This window comes from Lepidothrix coronata, unplaced genomic scaffold, assembly GCF_001604755.1.
Source record: "Lepidothrix coronata isolate B3197 unplaced genomic scaffold, Lepidothrix_coronata-1.0 Scaffold37, whole genome shotgun sequence".
Lineage (NCBI taxonomy): Eukaryota > Metazoa > Chordata > Aves > Passeriformes > Pipridae > Lepidothrix > Lepidothrix coronata.
The window spans coordinates 2,261,958-2,283,716 of record NW_016690217.1 but is presented as its reverse complement, the minus strand read 5'-3'; the positions used below and the strand labels follow the sequence as shown (position 1 = coordinate 2,283,716).

General features: G+C 41.4%; 1 protein-coding gene across 1 annotated transcript in view; it reads left to right on the top strand.

Moving 5' to 3' along the window:
* The first annotated feature begins 2,442 nt into the window (after positions 1 to 2,442).
* Positions 2,443 to 21,759, top strand: part of MAN2A1 (mannosidase alpha class 2A member 1) — a 107,144-nt gene continuing 87,827 nt past the window's right edge. Inside the window, exons 1-2 of the mRNA XM_017812722.1 lie at positions 2,443 to 2,577; positions 14,467 to 14,727. Coding sequence (XP_017668211.1) covers positions 2,443 to 2,577; positions 14,467 to 14,727 — 396 coding nt within the window. The remainder of the gene's footprint in view (positions 2,578 to 14,466; positions 14,728 to 21,759) is intronic.

Below are 21,759 nucleotides of genomic sequence, written 5' to 3'. Positions count from 1 at the left end.
GCTCCCGCAGTTCATTTCAGTGAACTTGCTATGCTTCCCCCTCATTGCCCCAGGGATCTTGAACTACACCATTTCATGATCACTACATCCCAGGCTGACCTTGAGCTTCACATTCCCCTCTAGCCCCTCCTTGTCGGTGAGAACAAGGTCCAGCACAGGACCTCTCCTTGTAGGCTCCTCTATCACTTGGAGAAAGAAGGATTCATCAAAGCATTCCAGGAACTTCTTGTTCTTCCAAGAGATGTTGGGTCCCATGAGGACCAGGGCTTGTGAATGTGAGTCTGCTTCTGTCTGTCTGTGGAGGGATTCATCTGCTTGGTCGTCCTGGATGGGAGGCCTGTAGCAGATCCTCACTGTAATGTCATCTGTCCCTTCCCTCCCTTTAATCCTGACCCATAAGCTTTTAGTCAGCTCCTCATTCACCTCCATCCTCATCCATCCATGCACTCCAACAGGACAAGACATTTGTTTGCATAGAGGCATTTGAGTTGCAAACCCACTTACTGGCTGGAGTGGCTGGAATTCCTTTGTGCTGCTCTTCAGGTGTTCTCCTGCTGACCTGTGATCTCTCTCCAGACCCTGGGCATCTCTAACTGGCTCTGGCATCAAACTGGTATGACTTGGATAGCCTGAGGTTCCCCTGCCCTTGGCAACCACAGTAGTTCTTAATGCCCATACCCAGTTACTGCAGCAGTCTTGTACGGCCCTTCAAAGGCAGATCTTGTACGGCCCTTCAAAGGCAGATCTTGTACGGCCCTTCAAAGGCAGAATCCAACACTTCAACATTTTGTCCAGTGGGAGAGACAGAAGGAGACGTTATGAATAATCAAATGCTCAAGTATGTTCTGTAAGATATTGGAAGGAGCTCCAAACATGGAAAAACTTAAGAATGATATAAGCCTCTTGGCTCCTGCAAAGTTCTGTTGAAATTTATTGGCCAAATATTTGTGTACTATTACAGTTTTACCAGCTTTTTTTTTGGGAGGGGGTAGTGGGGGGTGGTGGAGCGAGGATGATTTTAATGGAAAAAGAAAATAAAGTAGTGACGCTAACACATACATCCTGACTTTAAGTCATAGGGGTATGTCTCAATGACAGTCATTAAAAAAGAAGCACACACAGTGGTAGAACGTGTTTCCAGGATGTGCCTGTACTTCCTCGAAATATTAGCCAGGAGCAGACACCAGGCATGGACGTTTTTCAAACCGAGCAGATTAAATCTGTAAGAACTAGAAGCTAAAAGCTACAAAACAGAGAAGTGGCACTACCTGAACGACCAGCCCTGAACTGGCCCGTTTCAGCTGTGACCCATTCCTGCAGGAACAAGCGGTGCTTTCCATGAAGCTACTTATTCATACGTAGAAAAGCCTGACCCAAGCCGGACCTTGGCAGCGGCTCACAAACGTGCCCGTTGTTCCATGGGCAACCGGTATGCTATGGAAAGGTGCGTCGGGGGCTTTGCTAAACAACGCGGATGCGGGGGGTCGTTCTGTCCCTCTCTTCCTTCTCCCCCTGGCCGCCGCAAGGCCCGGGCAGCACGGCGGAGTCCCACAGCATCCCTCCCGCTTCCTCCCCCAGCCTCCCCGCTTTCTGCGGCCGAGGCTGCCACACAACGACGGCCGACGGGGCGGCGGCAGGAGCGGCGCCATCGGTGAGCGGCGCCATCGCTGAGTGGAGCCTCCGAGCGGCCGCGCCGCCCGTGGGGAGGAGGCAGCTTCTGGCCGGCCCCGCCGCGCCGAGACAGAGGTGGGGAGCAGGAGCGGGGCTCCCCTCCTTCCCCAGGGGGAGCGGGAGGGGCGGCGGCTGCGACTCTCCCCGGCGGCTGGAGCGGCGGGGCCGGCGGGGGTGGGGCCGCGGCCGTGACGTGGAGGCTCCGGCGGCGGCGGGGCCGGGCGGGGACTCGGTCGGCGCTGAGCGTGTGCGCGGCGGCCCCGGGAGCTCCGGCGGCGGCCCCGGTACCGCTCTGGCCGCAGGAGGAGGTGCCGGACTCCTGCACCGCGTGCGGGCAGTGAGGAGCAGCGGGGCGGCCGCGGAGGCGGCCGGAGGAGGAGGAGGAGGAGGAGGAGGAGGCAGGGAGCGGGGAGCAGCGTCGCTTGGTCGGCCCCGCGCCGCCGCTGCCGCCACTTCCCCGCCGAGCGCTCTCCTGCCGGAGAACTCGATCCGCTCCCGGAAACTCTCGTGTCGCCTCTTGCCGCGCCGGCGGGGTGATCTCGACACGGCTCCTCGCCCCGGCGCGGCGGGCGGGGGAGGGGGGGCCGGGGGGCAACTTCTCGCACTTCTCCGGAGGAGAGTCCGTGCCGCCTCTCTCCGGGGGCGGCGGCGCCCGCGGTCCCTGCCGCGCCGGAACAACTTTCGGCCCCGAGCGCGGGGCGGCCGAGCGGCGCCCGGGCGCGTCGGCCGCGGCGGGAGGAGTGCGGCGGGGCCGGCCCGGCGGCCGCGGAGATGAAGCTGAGCCGGCAGTTCACGGTGTTCGGCAGCGCGGTCTTCTGCGTTGTGATCTTCTCCCTCTACCTGATGCTAGACCGCGGCCACTTCGACCACCCGAAGAGCCCCCGGCGGGAGGGCACCTTCCCCAAGGTGAGCAGGGCGGCGGCCGGGGGCGGAGAGGGGGAGGCGGCGGTGCCGCCAGCGGGGCTCCTTTCTCTCCCCACCGAGATTCTCGGGCTGCGGGGGGCGAGCGGAGCAGCTTCCGGGCGGCACTGCCGCGGCTCGGCACGGCCCGGGGCTGTGCGGGGAGCGGGGTGCGGGAAACAGCCCACCTGGCCGGCCTGGTAGAGGGACAAGCCCACTTCGCCCCGGCGGGACGAGCTGGAGGCTGCGATGCGGCTCCCGCGGCCCCGGGGGCTCCTCGGGCGGGCAGCAGAGCGGGGGTGCGGGGCTCACTCTGGGCTGTCGGAAGCGGTACTGGAAACAGGAGCTGACAGGGAGAGCTGGGAATCCGAGAGTAGAATCTCAGCCGTGTCAACAACAGGTAGGTTTAGAGAAATGCTGACTTCGCTGCTGCTTTCCGTTCCGCTGTGCCTTACTTGGGAGCCGTAACCGGCTGACCCGACTGCGCCGCGTAGTTGAAAGATGCAGCTCTTCACTTTCCTCCGTTGTCTGTGTGAGGGAGAAATTCAAAAACTGTGCGTGGCGATTGTGATAAGGAATGTTTGGCCGTGACAAGAAACATGTATTTCAGAGAGGGCATGGTATGCTGTGCAGAATAGCAGAATGCTGCTGGGTATAAACAGCTGTGTGTTTTTATAGTAGTGGACAAAAAAACCCCCAACCCAGAAAATGAAGTTATAACCTATTTATGCTTGCACGGTACTTATTTTTATTGGAAACAAATGAAAATTTATTCTAGTACTGCAGTGAATTCATTTCAAGTGACTAGAACTCCAAAAGATTGTATAAAAAATAAGTTATCTCTCTGTTAGAACCACTATTGTTTCATTTAATGCAAAAGTAATTACTGATACCATTTTGTTAATGGTAAAGATAAAACCCTTTACTTAAATGTAAAGAAAGGGAGCAGATCTGTTCTACCCCTTTTTCCTTCAAGTTACAGTTCAAAGGTCAGCCACTAGTTTTTGCAGGAATGAGGAGAAAGGAAAGGAGAAGCTTAGGAGATGGAAGAATGAAAGACGACTGGCTACAGCAGCTGTGTCTGTTAAAAATGTAACTCCAGCAGGCGACTAATGCCACGTGTTACACTTGTAACAGCTAAGTACAAGTGCTGCTTTGGTGATATGGTCGGTTACTTCTGTAAAGATCACTTAATGTGTCGTTATTTCACTACCTGAGTTTAATCCAGGTGAAGTATTGAACTGGAAAGCTCATCCATTGGTGTGGTTTTTTTTTTTTTAATGTTCGATTTTGGTTTGAAATACTTGAGTGAATAAGGAACACTTATTAGACATGTCACTGTCTTGCAGCTGAAGTTCCTGTCTGTATTCTACAATGGTCTGAGGTGTAACATGGTCTTTTTTCTTGTGAGGAAGTGTTTGGGACCTTAATCTGTTTTTAGGCCTCTTCCTTCTGTGTGATCTAGTCAGTTAGATACCAGTATTTCTCCTTCCATCCTCCTCCTTTCTCTCAGACTTCTAGAACAGTCTGTCAGTGTTGACTCTTTTTGTTTTTTCCATGTCTAAATTTCTTTGAGGCCTCTTATTCTTATTGGAGAATCTTCTGCCTATCACTAGTCCTTCCTTTGGGTGAACAGTTACCTTTTCCTTTCTTATTGCTTTATTCTTTGAGAAAGTTAAAGGTGAAATTGACATGATTTTGTCATTTGCTTTTGCTACTCATGTGATAGAAATTTTTCACTTTGTTGTACCTATGAAACCTCTGAAATCTGGCAAATGTTTTCATAGCCTTATAATATCAGTTTAAAATAATTTCAAACCATGAAAAGTGGAATAGAAACCTCCAGAAATATTTGAAAGAAACAGCTTCAATACTACTACCTCATATGACTGTGTCAGTGCAGTGTTGCCAAAGCTCAGAGTACTGTAAGTGAAACTAGCCACAGATGTAAAACCTTCAGGCTGTTTTTGTTTGTGAAAAACTGTGGCAGCAGTTTGTAGATTTAAGAAGGCATTCTGTTTTCTGATAACAAAGGTCAGTATTTTTTGGCTTAGAAAGAGGAAGCAAGCCTTTTTTTTTTTTTTCTTTTTCCTCAGATTTTACTGATTTGATTTACATCATACCTCTTTCTGTGCTGGCAGTGCTGATTTTTCAGCTGGTAGTGCCTGTTAGTCTGCCTGTTAGTGTCATGGTACCTAGTGCCAGTAGTAAAATTAATTATTAGAATTGCTGCTTCATTTTCATTACCATGTTTTCTTTCAGACAAGGTGCCTTGGTCTCAAGGTAGTTTGCATCAGACTCAGTCTTGTGAACCTGTCTTCTTGCAGGCTTCTCAATGTAGGCCAGTGAGTCAAGAGCTGCCCTTACAGAACTTGCATAACACTTTGAGAGTTCAAGGATACCAACAGAAATGTCTTGCAGAAATAATTTTTGGGCAGGATCTCCCAAGATGGGTGAATATCCATAGGCAGATGGCTTTATGTGCTCTCTAAACGAATACTTAAATATTTTTCACTGCTGTGCTAAACAGAACCTGTGGTCAGGCTTGGGACACAGCAGTGGCATTGTGTCTTTCTCAGTGTTTGGATTGCAAAAGCTGGCATCAGTACTCGGTTTTACAGTGAGGTTTTTTCACACCTCTCCATGCTAAGGTGGCAATAAGGGCAGCTCTAATAGAACTTGAGGTGAGGTGATTTATAGCCTTGTCATCACTGGTGGTGCATTGAAATCATAATACCAGAAGATCTCTCTGTTGCCATACAATGGAAGTCCCTATTAATTCCAGGAAGAATAGGTACTTATAGACTTACTGACCTCTCCTTTGTAATTCCTGCATGTATCTTCATGAATCCTGCCTGTTTGTCTGACATGTATTATTCTTAGAATGGCCATATCACAAGCTCTGTCTTTCTGAGCCTGTTTCTAGCCATAGGATGCTCCTGTCTCAGGACATGTCTCAGAATATGATGTGTCCCAGTGTCCTATCTCAGGCTGGGTACCATGTTACAACATTACACAGGGACGAGCTCAAGGTGCAGGAATGGTCTTAGGTGCATTTTTAGTTTATTGTACACATTGTCAGTACAGATCACTGTGTAAGATTCTTCTAGTGGAATATAGTAGAAAAAGTGGTTAAGTGTATTGGTTTTGTCTGCAACAACAGAGAATTTTCTGAGAAATCTTGTGTGACTGTAGAGTGGAGCAAGGTTCAAAGTAGTGCTTAGTCCAGTGATATCTCTTGTGCAGCGTCAGCTACAAGTGATTTGTGGGCCAAATTGATAACTGCTAAGTGAAAACTACATTCGAATCAAGTCTCTAGTGGAGTAAGTCCATAAGCAGCTTATGTTGAAGAACCTGTGTATGGTATACAGAGGAATACCAAATACTGATAGGCCCATATTGATCTACTCTGGATTTTGGACTCAAATAGAAAAAAAAAGTCATTAGCATAATGGCTTGTTTTCTCAACTAACTTTACCTTGACTTAGAACAGATCCATGAAGGCTATTAAGATCCATGAAAGCTGTTCATTTACGGAAGGCTGTGAAATATTTCTTTTGATTCTACATTTACACCTTAGCATGCATGACACACTTTAAAAGTCCAACTGAAAAAACAAAATTAAGTGGAGGATTTGTAAGAGTGTCTTACTTCAGAAATGTATGGTCTTTTTAACATGGAAGTTAATTTTGAGTTAATTTTATGGTTGAGTAAGGCGAAACAGCAACACATTGCAGCATCCTCTGTCAGTATATGATAGGTAATGCTTTGAACTTGAACTTTTTCCTCTAACTACTTTCACTTGGCTTGGTTTAGCTTTTATGGGACATATCTCCCCCCTGTGTGCAAGATTGTTTCTGGAAATACATTTTTGATAGTCAAGTCTCCCATTATTCTGGTAGATAACTGGATTGGTACCAAGTGATTGCTTTAATTTATCTTTGTTCTTTTTTTTAAGTTTGTTAAAAGTCGAAGCACAAACATACTGCAACTTCCATGCTTACTATTTTCTTTTTCCTAAGCAATTGTTATTTGAAGATCCCTCTCTTTGCCCCCTCTGTGTTTTCTTCACCACCTCCCTCTTCGACTACTGTTATTTGAAGCTTACTCTGATCTCATGTGTGCTAACTGCTTTTATGGTTTTATGGACTCACTAATTGCACTGCATGGAACTAAGGTGATTGAGTACAGTTCCTCTAAAACCAGCTGGCTTGGTGTATGTTTTTGTTGTTGTTGTTTTTGTTTTGTCTTTTTTTTTGATTTTGTTTGTTTCCAATGTCCTTCCAGCAAAGCATTAGGTATCCTGGCTCTTGGTGGTACTGATAAAGCTTCTTTACTGGAATCATGTTTTCAAGGCATCTACACAATGTATCAAATACTTCAGCATAAATTGCACAAGTGGTGATTGTTGCAGTGCAGGGTGTTATTTCATCTGAACTTGCCAATAATTTGACAATAGTACCACTTGGCCAAAATATGAATCATGGAAGGGTGGAGCAGTAATAGCAGGAAATAAGGACTAAACACATGGTAGAAACACCAGCAGTTCTTTGATTTGTGTGTTGAACAAAGGCGCCTTGTGAACTTTATTCTGGAGTGCTGTTGAGATAGCACTTCCCCTACTGTAAGAAGCTTTGCCTTCAGTCGGTCCTCTGTAGTTGCAGTGTATCAGCTGATGCTTGGTAGGTACCTTGCCCCACAAATACCCTGTAAACACCTTTTCCACACAGAGTTTGGCTATGTGCCTTGCCACAGTGAAGTAACTGAAATCAGTGGCTTACATGGACACCTTTTGAAGTTGCATGTTCGGAGTAGTTGGTGTGTTTTCATGAGCTTGTTTGGGAGCTTTCCAGTCAATGTTGTGTCACACATAACAGGACTTGTGTTTGCAGAAATATTGGAAGCAGTGTGAGCAGGCATTTAGGAAATATTTGTTTTACTCTAAAATGTGAATAGTGATCATTAAGGTTATGCATCATTTTGAATTGTCACTTTTTGACTTCTGGGCACTGAGAAATTATGGGTGCAGTGACTTTTACTAGCATTCTTATGAGTTTCACATCTGAGGAGACTGAATGTTGAGTGAAAAAATCCAAAAATGATCATTTTCCTGGGTTTGAAACATGTTGACTGATTTTAAAAACAAACAAACAAAACCCGTAGTAAGTTCACAATCTAAAAGCCTTTGAATGTCACGTAAATATCTTGAGTGCAAAATAGTTGAAATTTAGGATTACTTCTTCTCAGCTTGTAGTACATTGCAAAGGAGGAGCAGCCCTCTTTGTGAACATAATTACAGGTCAGTAACAATTCTTTGTTTTCCTAATGTTCACAGAGCGTTTTCATTGCTTGCTCGTTTTTTTGTAAAGTTCTGGCTAAGCAGCAGTCAAGCAGAAGCTAATAGCCTCCCTCAATTACAGGCTTTGAATCTGGTGAAAAATGTTGAGCAAAATGTATTTTACAGAGTAGTAGCACTAGCTATAATTGAGCAGTTCCTTCTGCTACCTAGAGTCAATGCCTAACTTAACTGTATAAACTATAACTGTATAAACTAAATGGAGAGAGGTTTTCTAGTTTATTCTTACTTTGAGCTTTTATTTTTCTAACATGTTAAGTTTTGACTTTGTTCAAATGAAAATAACCGTTATTAAAATTCTCATACTCCTAATGGCATATAAGCTGTGCTTGTATTGGTAGCCATTTAAATAAGGATTTGGCTTAGGGTAGGAAGGGAAATCAAAAAGGAAATGCAACTGAAATGTATCAGTCACAGTGGACATTTTTCAGTTTAATTGACTTTAAACTGATTATTTTTAGATTTCTCTCCATCTCCCTTTCTTTTCTCCTTGCCTTCAGATCACTGATGCTTGTGTCAAAACTAATCCCTAACAGCATGCCTTATATTTGTCTCTGTAAATTACATGAAACTTAAATCTAGTACAATAAGCATTCCTGTTATTGCTGCCTCTGGTAAAGCAAAATGTGGAAGTCCATCAATTTCTTAAAATCTGTCTGTCGGGCTGTTGCATTTTTGAATCAGAACTTTCCTAATTTTTTTTAACAGAACAGACTTTTGTTTTGTAGTTATTTAATTCAGAAGAATTCCAGTGTCTTTATAAAAAGTGAGTTTATTTGAATAATACTTTAAAGGTAGGAAATTACTAAGAGGATTACTTATGTACTTTTCATTGTCACGAATGCACTTACGCCTTCTGCCCAGATCAATAAAGTCTTCAGACCTTGAATTGTCCTTTTAACTGGTGCACTGTATGCTTGTTTTTTGTTCTATGTCCTACCTTGCAAAGTGAATACATGCTGAAACAGTGTGTTCAAGTATTAAGCTTTGATGCTACACCAGGTTGCATTTTTGACTTTTACCTGCTTGTTTTTTCTGTGCAGGAGGTGACCATTTAATTCTATATTTAGTATGTTCTGTTCACTGTACAGTGCTCTGATAGCGAATGCTTCCTTGTGTTACTATCTTGATATGCTGACATCTCTTCAGAGGTTTATATCAAGATTTTAGCAAAGTTAGTACATGATTTCCAAAGATGTACCTGGATATAGTAATTGACAAAGACTGGTGCAGAAAACCATTAAGATGACTACCATTCAGTTCAGCCAGAGTCCAGTTTTCTCACTGCTTGCTGTAATAAATGTGTATAGGCAAAGATCTTGAATTCCACATCCTTTGAAGAGCTCCATTCATTGTGGTACTCCGCTTTCTTCACCACACTTCGTTGGTGCACCAGTCTCTTATATAGGACACTGCCAGTTCCTTTGTCTCCTGCTTGTTCATGTGCTGGAGAAAGAAAATGGGCTCTTTCTGGTTTTGAACCAAACACTGGGTGGTTGCTGGCTGATTCTGGATACAAATAACCAAATTCCAGCTGAGGTAACGTAAGAAGTCTCTAAAGCATATTTCTCCTCTGCCAGCCTATTTCTTTGAGATGATCTCATCTGTGAGCCTGTCATACTCTCTCTTCAGTTATTTGAGCTAGCTGTCTTTTTCCTGAGGAAATGATCATCAGTGTGGCCTGTTGGAAGTTACTGCATTTAGGGAAAGAGTGAGCATTCACTCAGGAAATGAAAGTTGCAACTAATGTCTTTTCTGCAAGGTACAATGTTTACGTGGGAGAAACTGTCCACTCTCCACTTCCCCAGAATAAAACATCTTGATCTCTCCTTGTGCTGCTGGGCTTCCCTCCTTGTGCTGGGTGGCAGCATGTTCCTTTCTGGAGAGTCCTTGCTGCAGGTCAGACTGGCATCAGAAGCAAACAGAGAAGGGCAAGCAGAGGGAAGTGGGAAAGCAGACTGCTTTGGAGTATTTGGGGCATGAAAACCACTGAAGGGTTCAGACTGACTGAAGCATAAGGAGCTGTTTATGTAGCTGGTTCATGTGGTGGTAATGGCAGGTTTCTCAGTGCAGCTAACAGGTATGGACAGTTTTTGTTCCAAGTGGGAGGAGAGTGTGCTGATCTGTGCTGCCCTTACATGGAAGGATTTTGTTGGTTAAGTCCAATCCTGTGTAACCACAGTGTGTTGGCTCATGTGATGCCATTCTTCTACCAGTGCAGCTGTAGCTACTTTCAGCACTATTGGATTTGTTGGTACTTTGCACTTCTTGTAGAAATACTTCTTTGCTGTGAAGTAACAGGAGGATTGCCTTTCTTGCTTTTTAATAAAATCTTAATTTGCACACTCATCAATGTTAAAAGATAGAGAGAAATGAAAGAATCTTACACCAAAGTTGTTATAAACTTATTAACTGGTTGTGTAGGCCAAGTGATTTTCATAACTTTATATTTATTTTCCTTGTATTAAAACAAGTGTGTAGATTAACAGAGCATCCTTTAATGTTGTTCATTTGGACTAGGACACACTTACTCAGATGGCATACCTCCAATTTTCCTTGCAGTTAGGCATTTCTCAAAGTCTTGGATCAGGATTGCTTCTTTTATGAGAAGACTTGATGCTGTAAAGTCAGGAGTAGGTCTGCTAACGTTTATGATTTGTGCAGCTAGCCCAGCTTTTGCTATCCAGTATCTACAAAGCCACGTAGAAAACCAAATTTCAGATAGTACTGTTAAAATTGGTATATGTCTGCTCAGGTAAAAAGAAAACCATGGAAAAATTGAAAGCTTAATTTAAAACAAAACACTGGAATATGGTTTTAATAATGGAGAGGATCTGTGTGTTTTATATTTTAATTAGATGTATATAGTGTCCCCTGTAACATGCTTCTAATCTGTTTTACTAGTAAGTCAACATCTGTTACTAATAATTAATAAGATGAAAGAGCTTTAGTAGTAACTTTGCTACTGTTTGGTACTGTTTGGCCTTGACATTTGAAGTAAGTCAGTTGCCTTCATCTAAAAATGTTGAAACTGAATTTATTTTCGTGTGTTAAATGTATTGTTTTGAAGAGTGTCAGCATTTTCCATGTTTAGGTCATATTTTAAAATCCTTTTACTGTTGAATAGGTGATATCTATTTAACATGAGTAAGGTGAAAAGGTTACTGTGCAATGAAAATAGACCTAGCTTTTGCATAATTTGAATGCATGTGAAATTTTAACCTTGAGAATGGGTTCCTGATGTTAATTATTTTCATGCTGAATGAAGGCTGGGATCCATTTCAAGTCTGTGACACTGTTGTTTCTTAAAGTAAATTCTCATGGATGTGGCATTTCACAACAAAACTGAAAATATTTTGATGCTTTCAAAAATTTGGTTGCCTGTCTGTTTTAACTTAGGTAGTGCATTAGGTCTCAGTTATGTGTTCTTAACTATAGCTTTTTATTTCATGTTTAGCATTCAAGTTGAGTTAGTACATGGCATGTTTAAATGCTTTCAAAGACAGACATGATGTATCTCATAGTCTTCAGAAAAGAAAGCAGGATTTTCTGTATTAATGTCCTCTGTTAAATTCTGCATTGAGAGCTCTTTGTAAGGATTTCTTTCTCCAAATAGATCTACCTCTGAAGTTAGAGTAATACACTTAAACAGACTCCTGAAAATCAGTGTGCTAGGTAGGCTTGAACCCTGCAGGTAGATTATTTCTGGATGTATGGAGCAACATATGAAGTTGTTGTTTGAAGGTCATCTGGGAACAAATTACTATTTTTACACAGGGAACCTGGTTTACAAAGACCCGTTACAGATATTTGAAGGTTTAGAGTATAACAAGTTAAATCAAAGGTCTGTCTAAAGATAGGAAATATGACATGACCTCCAAATCAGAAGTTCATATCTGTCTCCTAGGGGTTGGCAGTTTATGAGAGGATCAATCTAAACACATATTTGGTGAGGTTTTAAAATATTTTTTGTTTCCCCCCTGGGTCTGTTATTGTGCTGGAGAGACTATAATTCTTTAGATGATATAAGTAAGATTGGTGGTGTAATATATGACCAGGTAGTTGAAAAGCTATTGCTAAGCAATATAAATATCTTTTTGTTTAAGAAAGGTAAAATATTTCTAAAACATACATGAATAAGAATATAAGTTTTAATCAGGTGTCTGATTTCATAGTTGTATTTGCAGTGTATATGGTGGTGGGATAGGTGTGAACAGTATTTGAGCTGCACACTTTGTAAGTTTGAACTGTACTCATGGGCAGTGAAGCAGGTAATACTTTGTATAGGTGGCGGCTGTACTGTAGCTTCCTAGGAATCTGAAGATCAGAGCCTATGTTGGGCAGCCTGTAAAGCCCCTATCGGGTATTGTTTTATATGTGTTATTTTTAGAGTGAGTGGCATAATAGGCTGTTAGTTTTCTGTGTAGAGAAACCTTTCATAAATCCTAAACATCATTGCAAGGGACAACACTGATTTTAGACAGAAATGTGCACACAGTATCTTTGATGCAGCATTTGAGATTTCCATCTGGTTGTTTCTTTTGTACCACCAGGGGGCATGAGACTACAGTCTGTTCGTTTTGAGTTTTTATTTATTTTTCTTTCCAGTATTCCATCATCTGCATATGAATTTCTTCTTGTTTTCAGTTCATCCGTTTTCTAAGTTTGTAGCATTTATCTTTAAACTATTGGGATTCTAGGATGTTGGCCCTACATCTCAATTAGCTTAATCTGATTCTGTTATCAAAATATATTTTGCTCTTTTGGGAAAGGAATAGCTGTCTGACTGTTGCATTCTAAAATCTTTGTTTGTTTTCAGGATGTATCAATGTAAGGAACAAATAAACAAGCAGCAACAAAGCAGTGGGCCAGAACTTCACACAGCCCAAAAAATGAGGGGACCAGCTTACCAACATGTTAAAAAAAATACTAATTTGCAAAATTACAAAGAACTTTCTTAAAAGGATGAATTAAAGATAGAATTATTCTAATGGTAGAATTATAGCACTAACAGTTGGGAATCCAAAAGACTGATTAGTATCCCTTGGTAAGGGGTGTTTTTTTATTCCTGCAGGCTTCTCAAAGTGAACAGAATTTAAAAGAATGTACACATCAATTTAGAAAGGAGGCTTAATCCTTTGCAAACCACAGTGGCTGAAAAGGAAAATGCAAATACTTCAAGTGAATTATGGTTAAAAGGGAAAAAAGTGTCATGTACAGATGTTGTTTCTAATATTATACTATAGTCCTAAGAAAATAAGGCATTGGTGCTAGGAAAAAGTTACTAAAATCATAAGTGACAGAGTAGCTGTCTACTGAATCAATGTTGTTTGTGTTGAATGTAATGGTAAAATGTAGATGCCTGAATCTGTAGAAGGTTTTGTTTTAACAACAGCTGCTTGCAAAAATATCTAATTATACATTGTATATTTTGGGGGTTGACCACAATTTTAATAATAGGAAGTGACTGTTCTTTTTTTTTTGTCTCTTATAATTTCTTATTATTGTTATGTTAAAGTCATTCTGATGAAATAAAGAAATTACTGTTAAGATGAAAATCATGTTAAATTATGTTAAATAATTTGGCCTTTTGTAATTCTGTAAAAGCTAACTCATTCATGCCTGAAAAAAGGCGTACTTCAAATAATTTGGAAGGAGTGGCTATTACATGAGAGGGCAGTAGCATTTGGAGGTACCTTGTTTGGCTATGCTCCCTCCTATATTCCAACAATACAGTGATTAGATGCTGTAAAATTGCTGTGTAGAATCTGTCTCTCCTTCTAAGTTGCTTTGGGAAATGTGCTGACTTTCAGTTCTCACTGATGTTGTTCTGCAGCCTTCCTATGGGGGTGCACACTGGAATCATCTACAAAATCCTGTTGCTTAGTCAGATGACCTTGTGACTAAAAATGCTCTTAGCTTGATCTCTCTTTTACAGGATTTTCTTGATGTTTGTAATGGTCCAATTTACAGATTATTCCTCTGACAGGCTGTTAAGGGATCTTTTACTCCCATTAAGTGCTTTTGTTTATTTGTCTCTAACTTTCACTGAAAGTAGGAAACTTGGTATTTATTGAAATACTGTTTTACATGTACAGGAAAACCCTGAAATGTTTACATCCTGTTAATCCCATCACAATGTGACTGACTGTAAAAACTGGCTTTCTGTTTGATGTTCTGATAAGTGAAAAGATCAGATTTTTGTGAATCTATGACAGATGTGAAAGAAGTTGAAGTAGGTGTAATTGCTTCTTGAAACAGTGTGACTTTAAAGAGTATCTTCATATCACTGATTAAATCTTGTGCTGTGAATTCAAGTTCATAAAGGAAAATGTATCTTTTGCTCTTTTGCCTTATACTGAAAAGGGAAAGTTTCATATGTTGGGTCAATTCCTTATTAGTTTGTCTTTATATAAAATAAATATATTTTGTAATTTTTTGTGTGATCACATGCTATTGTGGAATTGAAATTTTTTTTAATTCTGTCAAGAATTTGTCTGAGAAATAATTAAACTTTCTTTTTTCTTTCCCCCCCCTAGGGCCAGCTTTCAATATTGCAAGAAAAAATAGATCATTTAGAACGCCTGTTGGCAGAAAATAATGAGATTATTTCAAACATACGAGACTCTGTGATCAATCTGAGTGAATCAGTAAAAGATGGTCAAAAAAATCCAGAGGCCATAAACTTCAGTCAAGGATCTGTTTCTGAGCTCTTTCCTTCTGCTTCAGTTTTGTTTGCCATTGATTCTGAGGATTGTTTGTTTGCTTCTAAAAGGGGAAGTCATGGTTCAGGTGTACAGGTAAGCAGTATATCTTTGTCTTATTCTGCTGGAGTCCCAGCTGTCATTACCTTTTAATTCTGAAAATGTCAAATTACAGCTAAAAGCTTGGTACTAAGATCCTAATCTAAGACATAATAGAGTTGTTCAAGTAACTGTTGTATTTACCTGTTCCTTTTTCACCTTTTTAAAAAACTGTCTAGAAATTGATTAGTGATTATTAAGAGCCAACATTTGAGAAAGCTTAAAATTCTTAATGAAATTAAACCAAAATGATTATACTCAGATTATTGTCCCCTCGGTTCTTTGGAAATAATTTATTTGAGAGTCTCAGTTTCTCCAAATTGTTCTAAAACTGATGAAAAATAAACTAGAAATAGTGGGTAGTCTTGATTTAAATAGAATTTACTTTTAAGGAATATATAAGTAGAGTCTTGATGAGGAGGTAAAGAATGTTCAAGAATTAATAATTTCGAGAAAATCTTGGGTCCTGTGTTCCCTTTTGAATGTCATTTCTGTATTTCAGCCTTCCTGTGTGTCTCTGGTTTGTGTAGGCACTTTGGTCAGAAAGAAGGAACATTTACCATGTTGACTGGTTGGCAATGAACTGGGGAGGTTGAATTTTTTCAAGTCAGACACTTCAAGTTGAATTTATTTTTCTTTCTGGTGATGCTTGTGAGTTCATGGACTCTTATATATTCACTTTTAATGGAGTGATTCAGGAGCACTGAGAATACTCTGTGAAGTTTGTGATCTGTACTGTTTTTGTGAGCCTTGTGGGAGTACTATAAATATTCATAGTACTCTAAAGCAAAGATTAAATTTTGAAGTCCAGCTTTCTTATTTTAGAATTTAAAGTATTTCTATTACAGGAGAAAGACTGTGGACTTCAGAAGAATAAGTACAGCTATTAGACCAGTTGTAACCTCTGATGTATCATGCTTAATGCCTTTAAAGTTTTCAAGGATAGGCACCACCTTGATATGTCTTTTACAGAGAAAATAGGCTTTTTAAAGGCAATATCTGAATATCTGATCATGTTTCTAATATACATTCAGACTTCTGTGCAGGGAAGTGAAGCATGTGGACTTACAATTATGTGTGTTCAAGTTAGTGGATTGTTAACAGGTTATTCATCATGCAGTCTATTACCATATTAAATGATGTGCTTTTTTAATATGCATTAAAAATAGGTTCTAGTAAATAAGAATCATGAATTTTGAGGTTACAATCTATTGTCTTAAATTCTTAGGCATGTTAACCTGTTATGAACGGAAAGCAAAAAGATCTTTTCTTAAACTGTTCTCATGTTTTGCCTCACATTTGCAGAATGTCAGAACATGCACCTACTATCAGCTAATATGCCTACTACCTAGCTAATGGGAAGCTGTAGTAGCTAAACTGCTTTTGGATAATTTTCTCTGCTTTTAAGGTTATTTGCATGTAATCAAGAAGAAAACATATTGTTTTCATACTCACACTTTCTTCCTTGCACAGGAAAAAAGAGCTGTAATGTTCTTTGTGTCATTGCATTAGTACCTTGTACTCAGCAGGTTATCCACTGTCATCACTAAGTCCTTTAATATTGCTTCTATGTACAGTTTCTCATCCTGTGAGTGTGACCCACATTTCAGTTATGAAATCCAAGACCTTGACTTTAGCAGAATTCCTATTACACCATATTAACAAGCTGATCTAAATTACTGTATTATTACTGTATTTGAATACAGTTTTACTGTTTAATACTTTGCCATCCCTGATGGATTCTGTAAGCTCAGTTAATTTATCTGAGACACTTTGGATAATTATTTGGAGCATTTTAACAAAAAAGTATATTTTTAATTCTAAAACAGCTTGTAAGTGTTAAGTTAACATTCGTAAATGTTAACTTAAACCCACAGACTTGGACATTACTTTTCCCATGTTTGTCTCTTAAGAGGATGTATGAGAGACAAAAAAGTAGTAAGTGCTAATATAGGTGAGACATAGTGTTTGGATAAAAAACAACATTAGAGAATGAAAGCAAAAGCGTCTTGACTGAATAAGTTGTGGAAATTCATTATAGTCTCCCACAAGGGGGAAACATTGTGAGAAGACATTCTAATAGGGATTAAAAAACTTTGATATTTCAGTGAGAAATATTACTGGGATTTGCTTCTCAAAGAGATGTATTTTCATAAAACATGAGACCAAAAGATGCTTGGATGAGACAGCCAAAAGATTCTTTTTCATGGAGGAATTATAAATCAAGAAACTGTATACTTGCTACTTGTGATGTTTGTAAGTAGGTAGGAAATTGTCATAGAGCTGGAAACTGAAAACAACGCTGACTTGAGAATGCTATAATTCAATTCAAATGCAAGGTTAGTGGGCACTTTTTTTCCAAAGGATGAATAATGGAGACAGGTAATAAAACCAACAAAATGAAAACCACTTGATTAAATATGGATACAACCCGATGATTTTTTTAGTTCAGTAGTTCAAGAAATATTTGGCATTTGTGCTCAGAGAAGATGGAATTCTTGACAGCCATTGTGCTGAGCTGGAAGGCCTTTTAAATAATACAGTGAGGTGTCTCCTGCCTTGTCCTTCTCAACTTCTGAAGCATCTAACATTGGGCTTAGCAACGTTACTTCTTTTAAAAATGAGACATGAGTCACTCTTTAAAAAGGTAATCTGAAGAGGCACAAACTATGCATTTATTTCTTCTGTGCAATAGTTTAGTATTCACTGGGGAAATGTTGTGATTTTTTCACAAGATTTGCGTTACTTCAGCAGCTTGAGTCCCTCAGCATAGAAAAAGATTAAACCCATATAGGGGAAAAAAAGACAACCGATAAATTTTCAGATGTTTTAATGAAAAACTTGTAACAACATGACTGTCTTCTGAAGGAACCATAATGAAGACAGGCAGCATTTATTTTCAATTTCTATCTGTCTACTGTTTTAACAAAATCCTTTCTTTCTATATCAATATTTTATACTTAGACATGAAACTAAAATATGTCTGTGAAATACTTTCTTTAACCTTTTTTGCTTTTACTGACTAGGAATTTGGAACTTATTCTTTACTTGCAGTCAGGTAACTTGTTCCAGTGATGATGTAGTTTGCAATTTATCCTTTGCACAATTCTTACTGATGATGGTGTTGTATGAAAGACAAAAATGACTTCTGTCTTTTGGATGTCTTGGCATAAGTAGTGATTTCTGCCTGATCTGGCTTTAGTTTATTACAGTGGAAGTATTTTATTTTTTTTTCCTAGGCTTTTTTTGTTACTGCTTCTGGTTAACATTCTAATCACAAACTGACTGATTTTTTTGAGGTTAGGAGGGACGTCTGGAGGTCATCTGGTCCAACTCTCAGCTCAAGCAGGGTCACCTGTAGCCTTTCAGGAGGAACCTTCTGTGTTTTAGTGTGTGCCCATTGCCTCTGGTCCTGTCACTGGGCATCACTGGAAAGAACCTGGCTCCACCTGCTGTGCACTGTCTCTTCCGGTATTGCTACACATTGATAAGATCCTCCCAAGCCTTCTCTAAGTTAAACTGTTTCATCTCTCTGTCTTTCCTCCTGTGAGAGCTGCTTCAGTTCCTTCATCATTTTAGTAACCCTTTGCAGGTCTCTTTCCAGTGTGTCCGTGTCACTTGTACTGGTAAACTTGGAAGTGGACACAGTACTCCAGGGAAGGTGTTTTTAAGACTTGTTTTAATTCTCATAATCTGACTCTGATTTTGATTAGTAATAAGTTCAACTAATTTCCCTAAGTCAAGTCTGCTTTGCCTGTGATGGTAATCAGTGAGTGATCTCTCCCTGCTCTTAACTCACATGCCTTTTGTTACATTTTTTTCTTCCATGTCCAATGACAGAGGGAAGTGATAGAGTGGCTTTGGTAAGCACCTGACATCCAGCCAGGGTCAATCCACCACGTTCCCATCTGTCTCTGCTTGAGGATAACATTCTGGTTATCCTTGAATATTAACCAGTTTTCTTGGGACCCTTTTCCTTCCCAGGGCCTTATCCTGTGGGACTTTGCCAAGCAAAGTGTTCAGACACTGATCTCCTGAAGTCCATTGCCCTTCTCTGAACACACTCCCAACACCTCAATGTCCTTCTTGTAGTGAGGGAACCAGAACTGGACTCAGGATTTGAGGTGCCTCATCAGTACCCAGTACAGGGGACAATCACTTACTTGCTGGCCACACTGTTTCTGATACAGGCCAGGATGCCACTTGCCTTCTTCCCATGCGGGCACGCTGCTGCGTGCTGATCCCCAGGTCCTTTTCTTCTAGGCAGTTCTCCAGCCCATTTCCCCCAGCCTGTAGCACTGCAGGGGGTTGGTGTAATCCAAGGGCAGGACCTGGCACTTGTCCCTGTTGAACTCCATACAAGTGACCTAATCCCATGGATCCAGCCTGTCCAAATTTCTCTGTAGCGCTTTCCTAGTCCCCACCTAACTTTTGTGTGTCTAAGTGATGTAGCAGGTGACTGACCATTTGCTCTGAGGTTATGGGGCCTTGATTCTGCACCCCATCTCTGTCTTCCAGCGTAGGGCACTAAGTACCGGAAGAGCAAGTGGTTTTACTGTTCAAGACTGAGGCAAAGAAAACATTTAGTACCTTAGCCTTTTCCTCGTCCTTTGTCACTACATTTCACACCACATCCAATAAAGGATAGAGAGTCTCCTTAGCCCTCCTGTTGTTGTTAATGTATCTATAGAAACATTTTTTTGTCTTTCACTGCAGTAGCCAGATTAAGTTCTAGTTGGCCTTTGTTCCTTCTAGTTGGCCTTGTTCCTTCTCTGCATAACCTCACAACATCCTTGTAGTCCTCTGGAGTGACTTTCCTCTTCTTTCAAAGCTGATAAATTCTCTTTTTTTCCTGTGTTCCAGCCCTGAGTTCAGCAAGCTTGTTCAGCCAGGCTTGTCCTCCGTGATGGCTTGTTTTCTGGCACATGTGAACAGACTGCTCCTGCTCCTTTAGGATTTCCTTTGTGAGTAATGTCCAGCCTTCCTGGACCCTTTTGCCCTTCAGGACTGCCTCCCAAGGGATTCTGTCAACCAGGCTTCTACACAGGTCAAAGCCGCCCCTCCAGAAACCCATGGTGGCAGTAGTTCTGCTGGCCCTGCTTCTTGCTTCTCCACTAGTTGAAAACTCTCCTTGGTTGATCACTGAGGCCAAGATGGCTTCTGACCACCACAACACCTGTTCACAAACAGCAAGTCCAGTGGGTCCATCCCCTAGCTGGCTCTCTCACCAGCTGTGTCAGGAAGTTATCTTCCACTCGCTCCAGGAACCTCCTAAATTGATTTGTCTCCATTGTGTTGTGTTTCTAGCACACATCTGGTAACTCCATGAGTCCCCCATGAGAACAGTGACTAGCAGTTGTGAAACTTCTACTTGGAGAATATTTTATCTGCCTCTTCATCCTGCCTGTGTAGTCTATAACAGACTCTCACCATGATAGGTAGGTCTTCTTGGCCTTCCCACTGATTCTTGCCCATAAACACTCAATGGTGTTGTCATCGTCATAAAGCTCTAGACAGTCAAAACAGTCACTCACATACAGGTCTACCCCACTGCCTCTCCTTCCTTGCCTATCCCTTCTTAAGAGGTAATAGCCATCCGTTGTAACACTCCCATTGGGTGAGTCGTCCCACCATGTTTCTGTGACAGCAGCTGTGTCATAGTTTTCCTGCTGCGCAATGGCTTCCAGCTTCTCCAGTTTGTTTCCCATATTGTATGCATTGGTGTAGATGCATTTCAGTTGGGCTGTTGTTCCTTCCAGCTTTTTTGGGGGGGAAGCCCTAGTTGCTATGTGACCATTCTTAGGTACTTCTGTAGTTTTTACCCTTGTGTCTTTGGATGGACACATAGGTGTCACATGGATCTCCATCCTCCACTCCAGTTAGATGGCAGACTGACGGACCTTGCTAGCAGACTGACCCTCAAACTTTGGAGTGCTGTGTGCAGGCTTATCTCTAGCAAACGTGGTTTTATCCCTTTCCAACTTCAAACCCACAGGCAGAGCTCCATGCACACCAGCTGTTCTCTCACGTAAAAGCCAGTGCTCCCTCCTTGTCTTTCTGGCCTATCTTTCCTCAAAATCTTGTGTCCCTCCATTGCAGCTTTACAGTCATTAGACTCATTCCACCATGTCACCATTATCATAAGATCATAGGCTTGCAGCTGCACACAGCTCTCTCTCACTCATCATGTTTATTCCCTTGAGTGTACTTCAGTGAGCCATCCCAGCATGCTTATTTCCCAGAAAGGCTTTTGGGGATTTCTCTGTAATTGTGCCTTGTAGGCACTTCCTTGCTCACCTACAAATGTTAGACATGACGCTGTTTAAGCCCTGTTTTGTTGATTTCTTAAATTATTATACATTTTTTAAATCCTTTTGTGTCACATTGTTTCTGAGCATTGCTCCTCTGCAGGACTGCTGGTATCTTGCTCTGTCCCCCTTTTTTCTTAGCCAGAAGCTGTCTTTAATAGGTCAACCATCCTTCTGGCAAAGGTACCTCTGTGCACTTAGTGAGTTGGATCTCGTCTCTCCTAAGGAGACACAGATCTGCAAATAGGGTCCCATGGTCATGGAATCCTCAAATCTGTTTCAAACAGGAGCTCTGAGGCCAATTATTGATCTATACTATCAGTATCCTCCTCTCACACCCCTACCCTTCACTGGTGGGATAGCAGAGGACACCACCTGGGCCTTGATTACTACCCACAGAACTCTGCAGTCACTTTTGATGCAGTCTGGGTTGTCTCTGGCAGTATCACTGGTACCCACATGAAAGAATAACAAGGGCTAGTAGTCACTGAGTTGGACAAGCTTTAGCAGTTCCACTACAATATACAGAATCCAGGCCCTTGGCAGGCAGCAAAAACCTCTAGATGATGGTTCAAGTCAAGTCATTGAAGCAGTTATTTCAGACAACTTGTTGATTAAGATTCCAAGACCTATTTTCTGAATTGCAGTTTCCATCTCTTGGGCTCATAGTCATATAAGCATGGTTTGAGATAACTGTAAGGTTGTAGATTTTAGAGAAAAA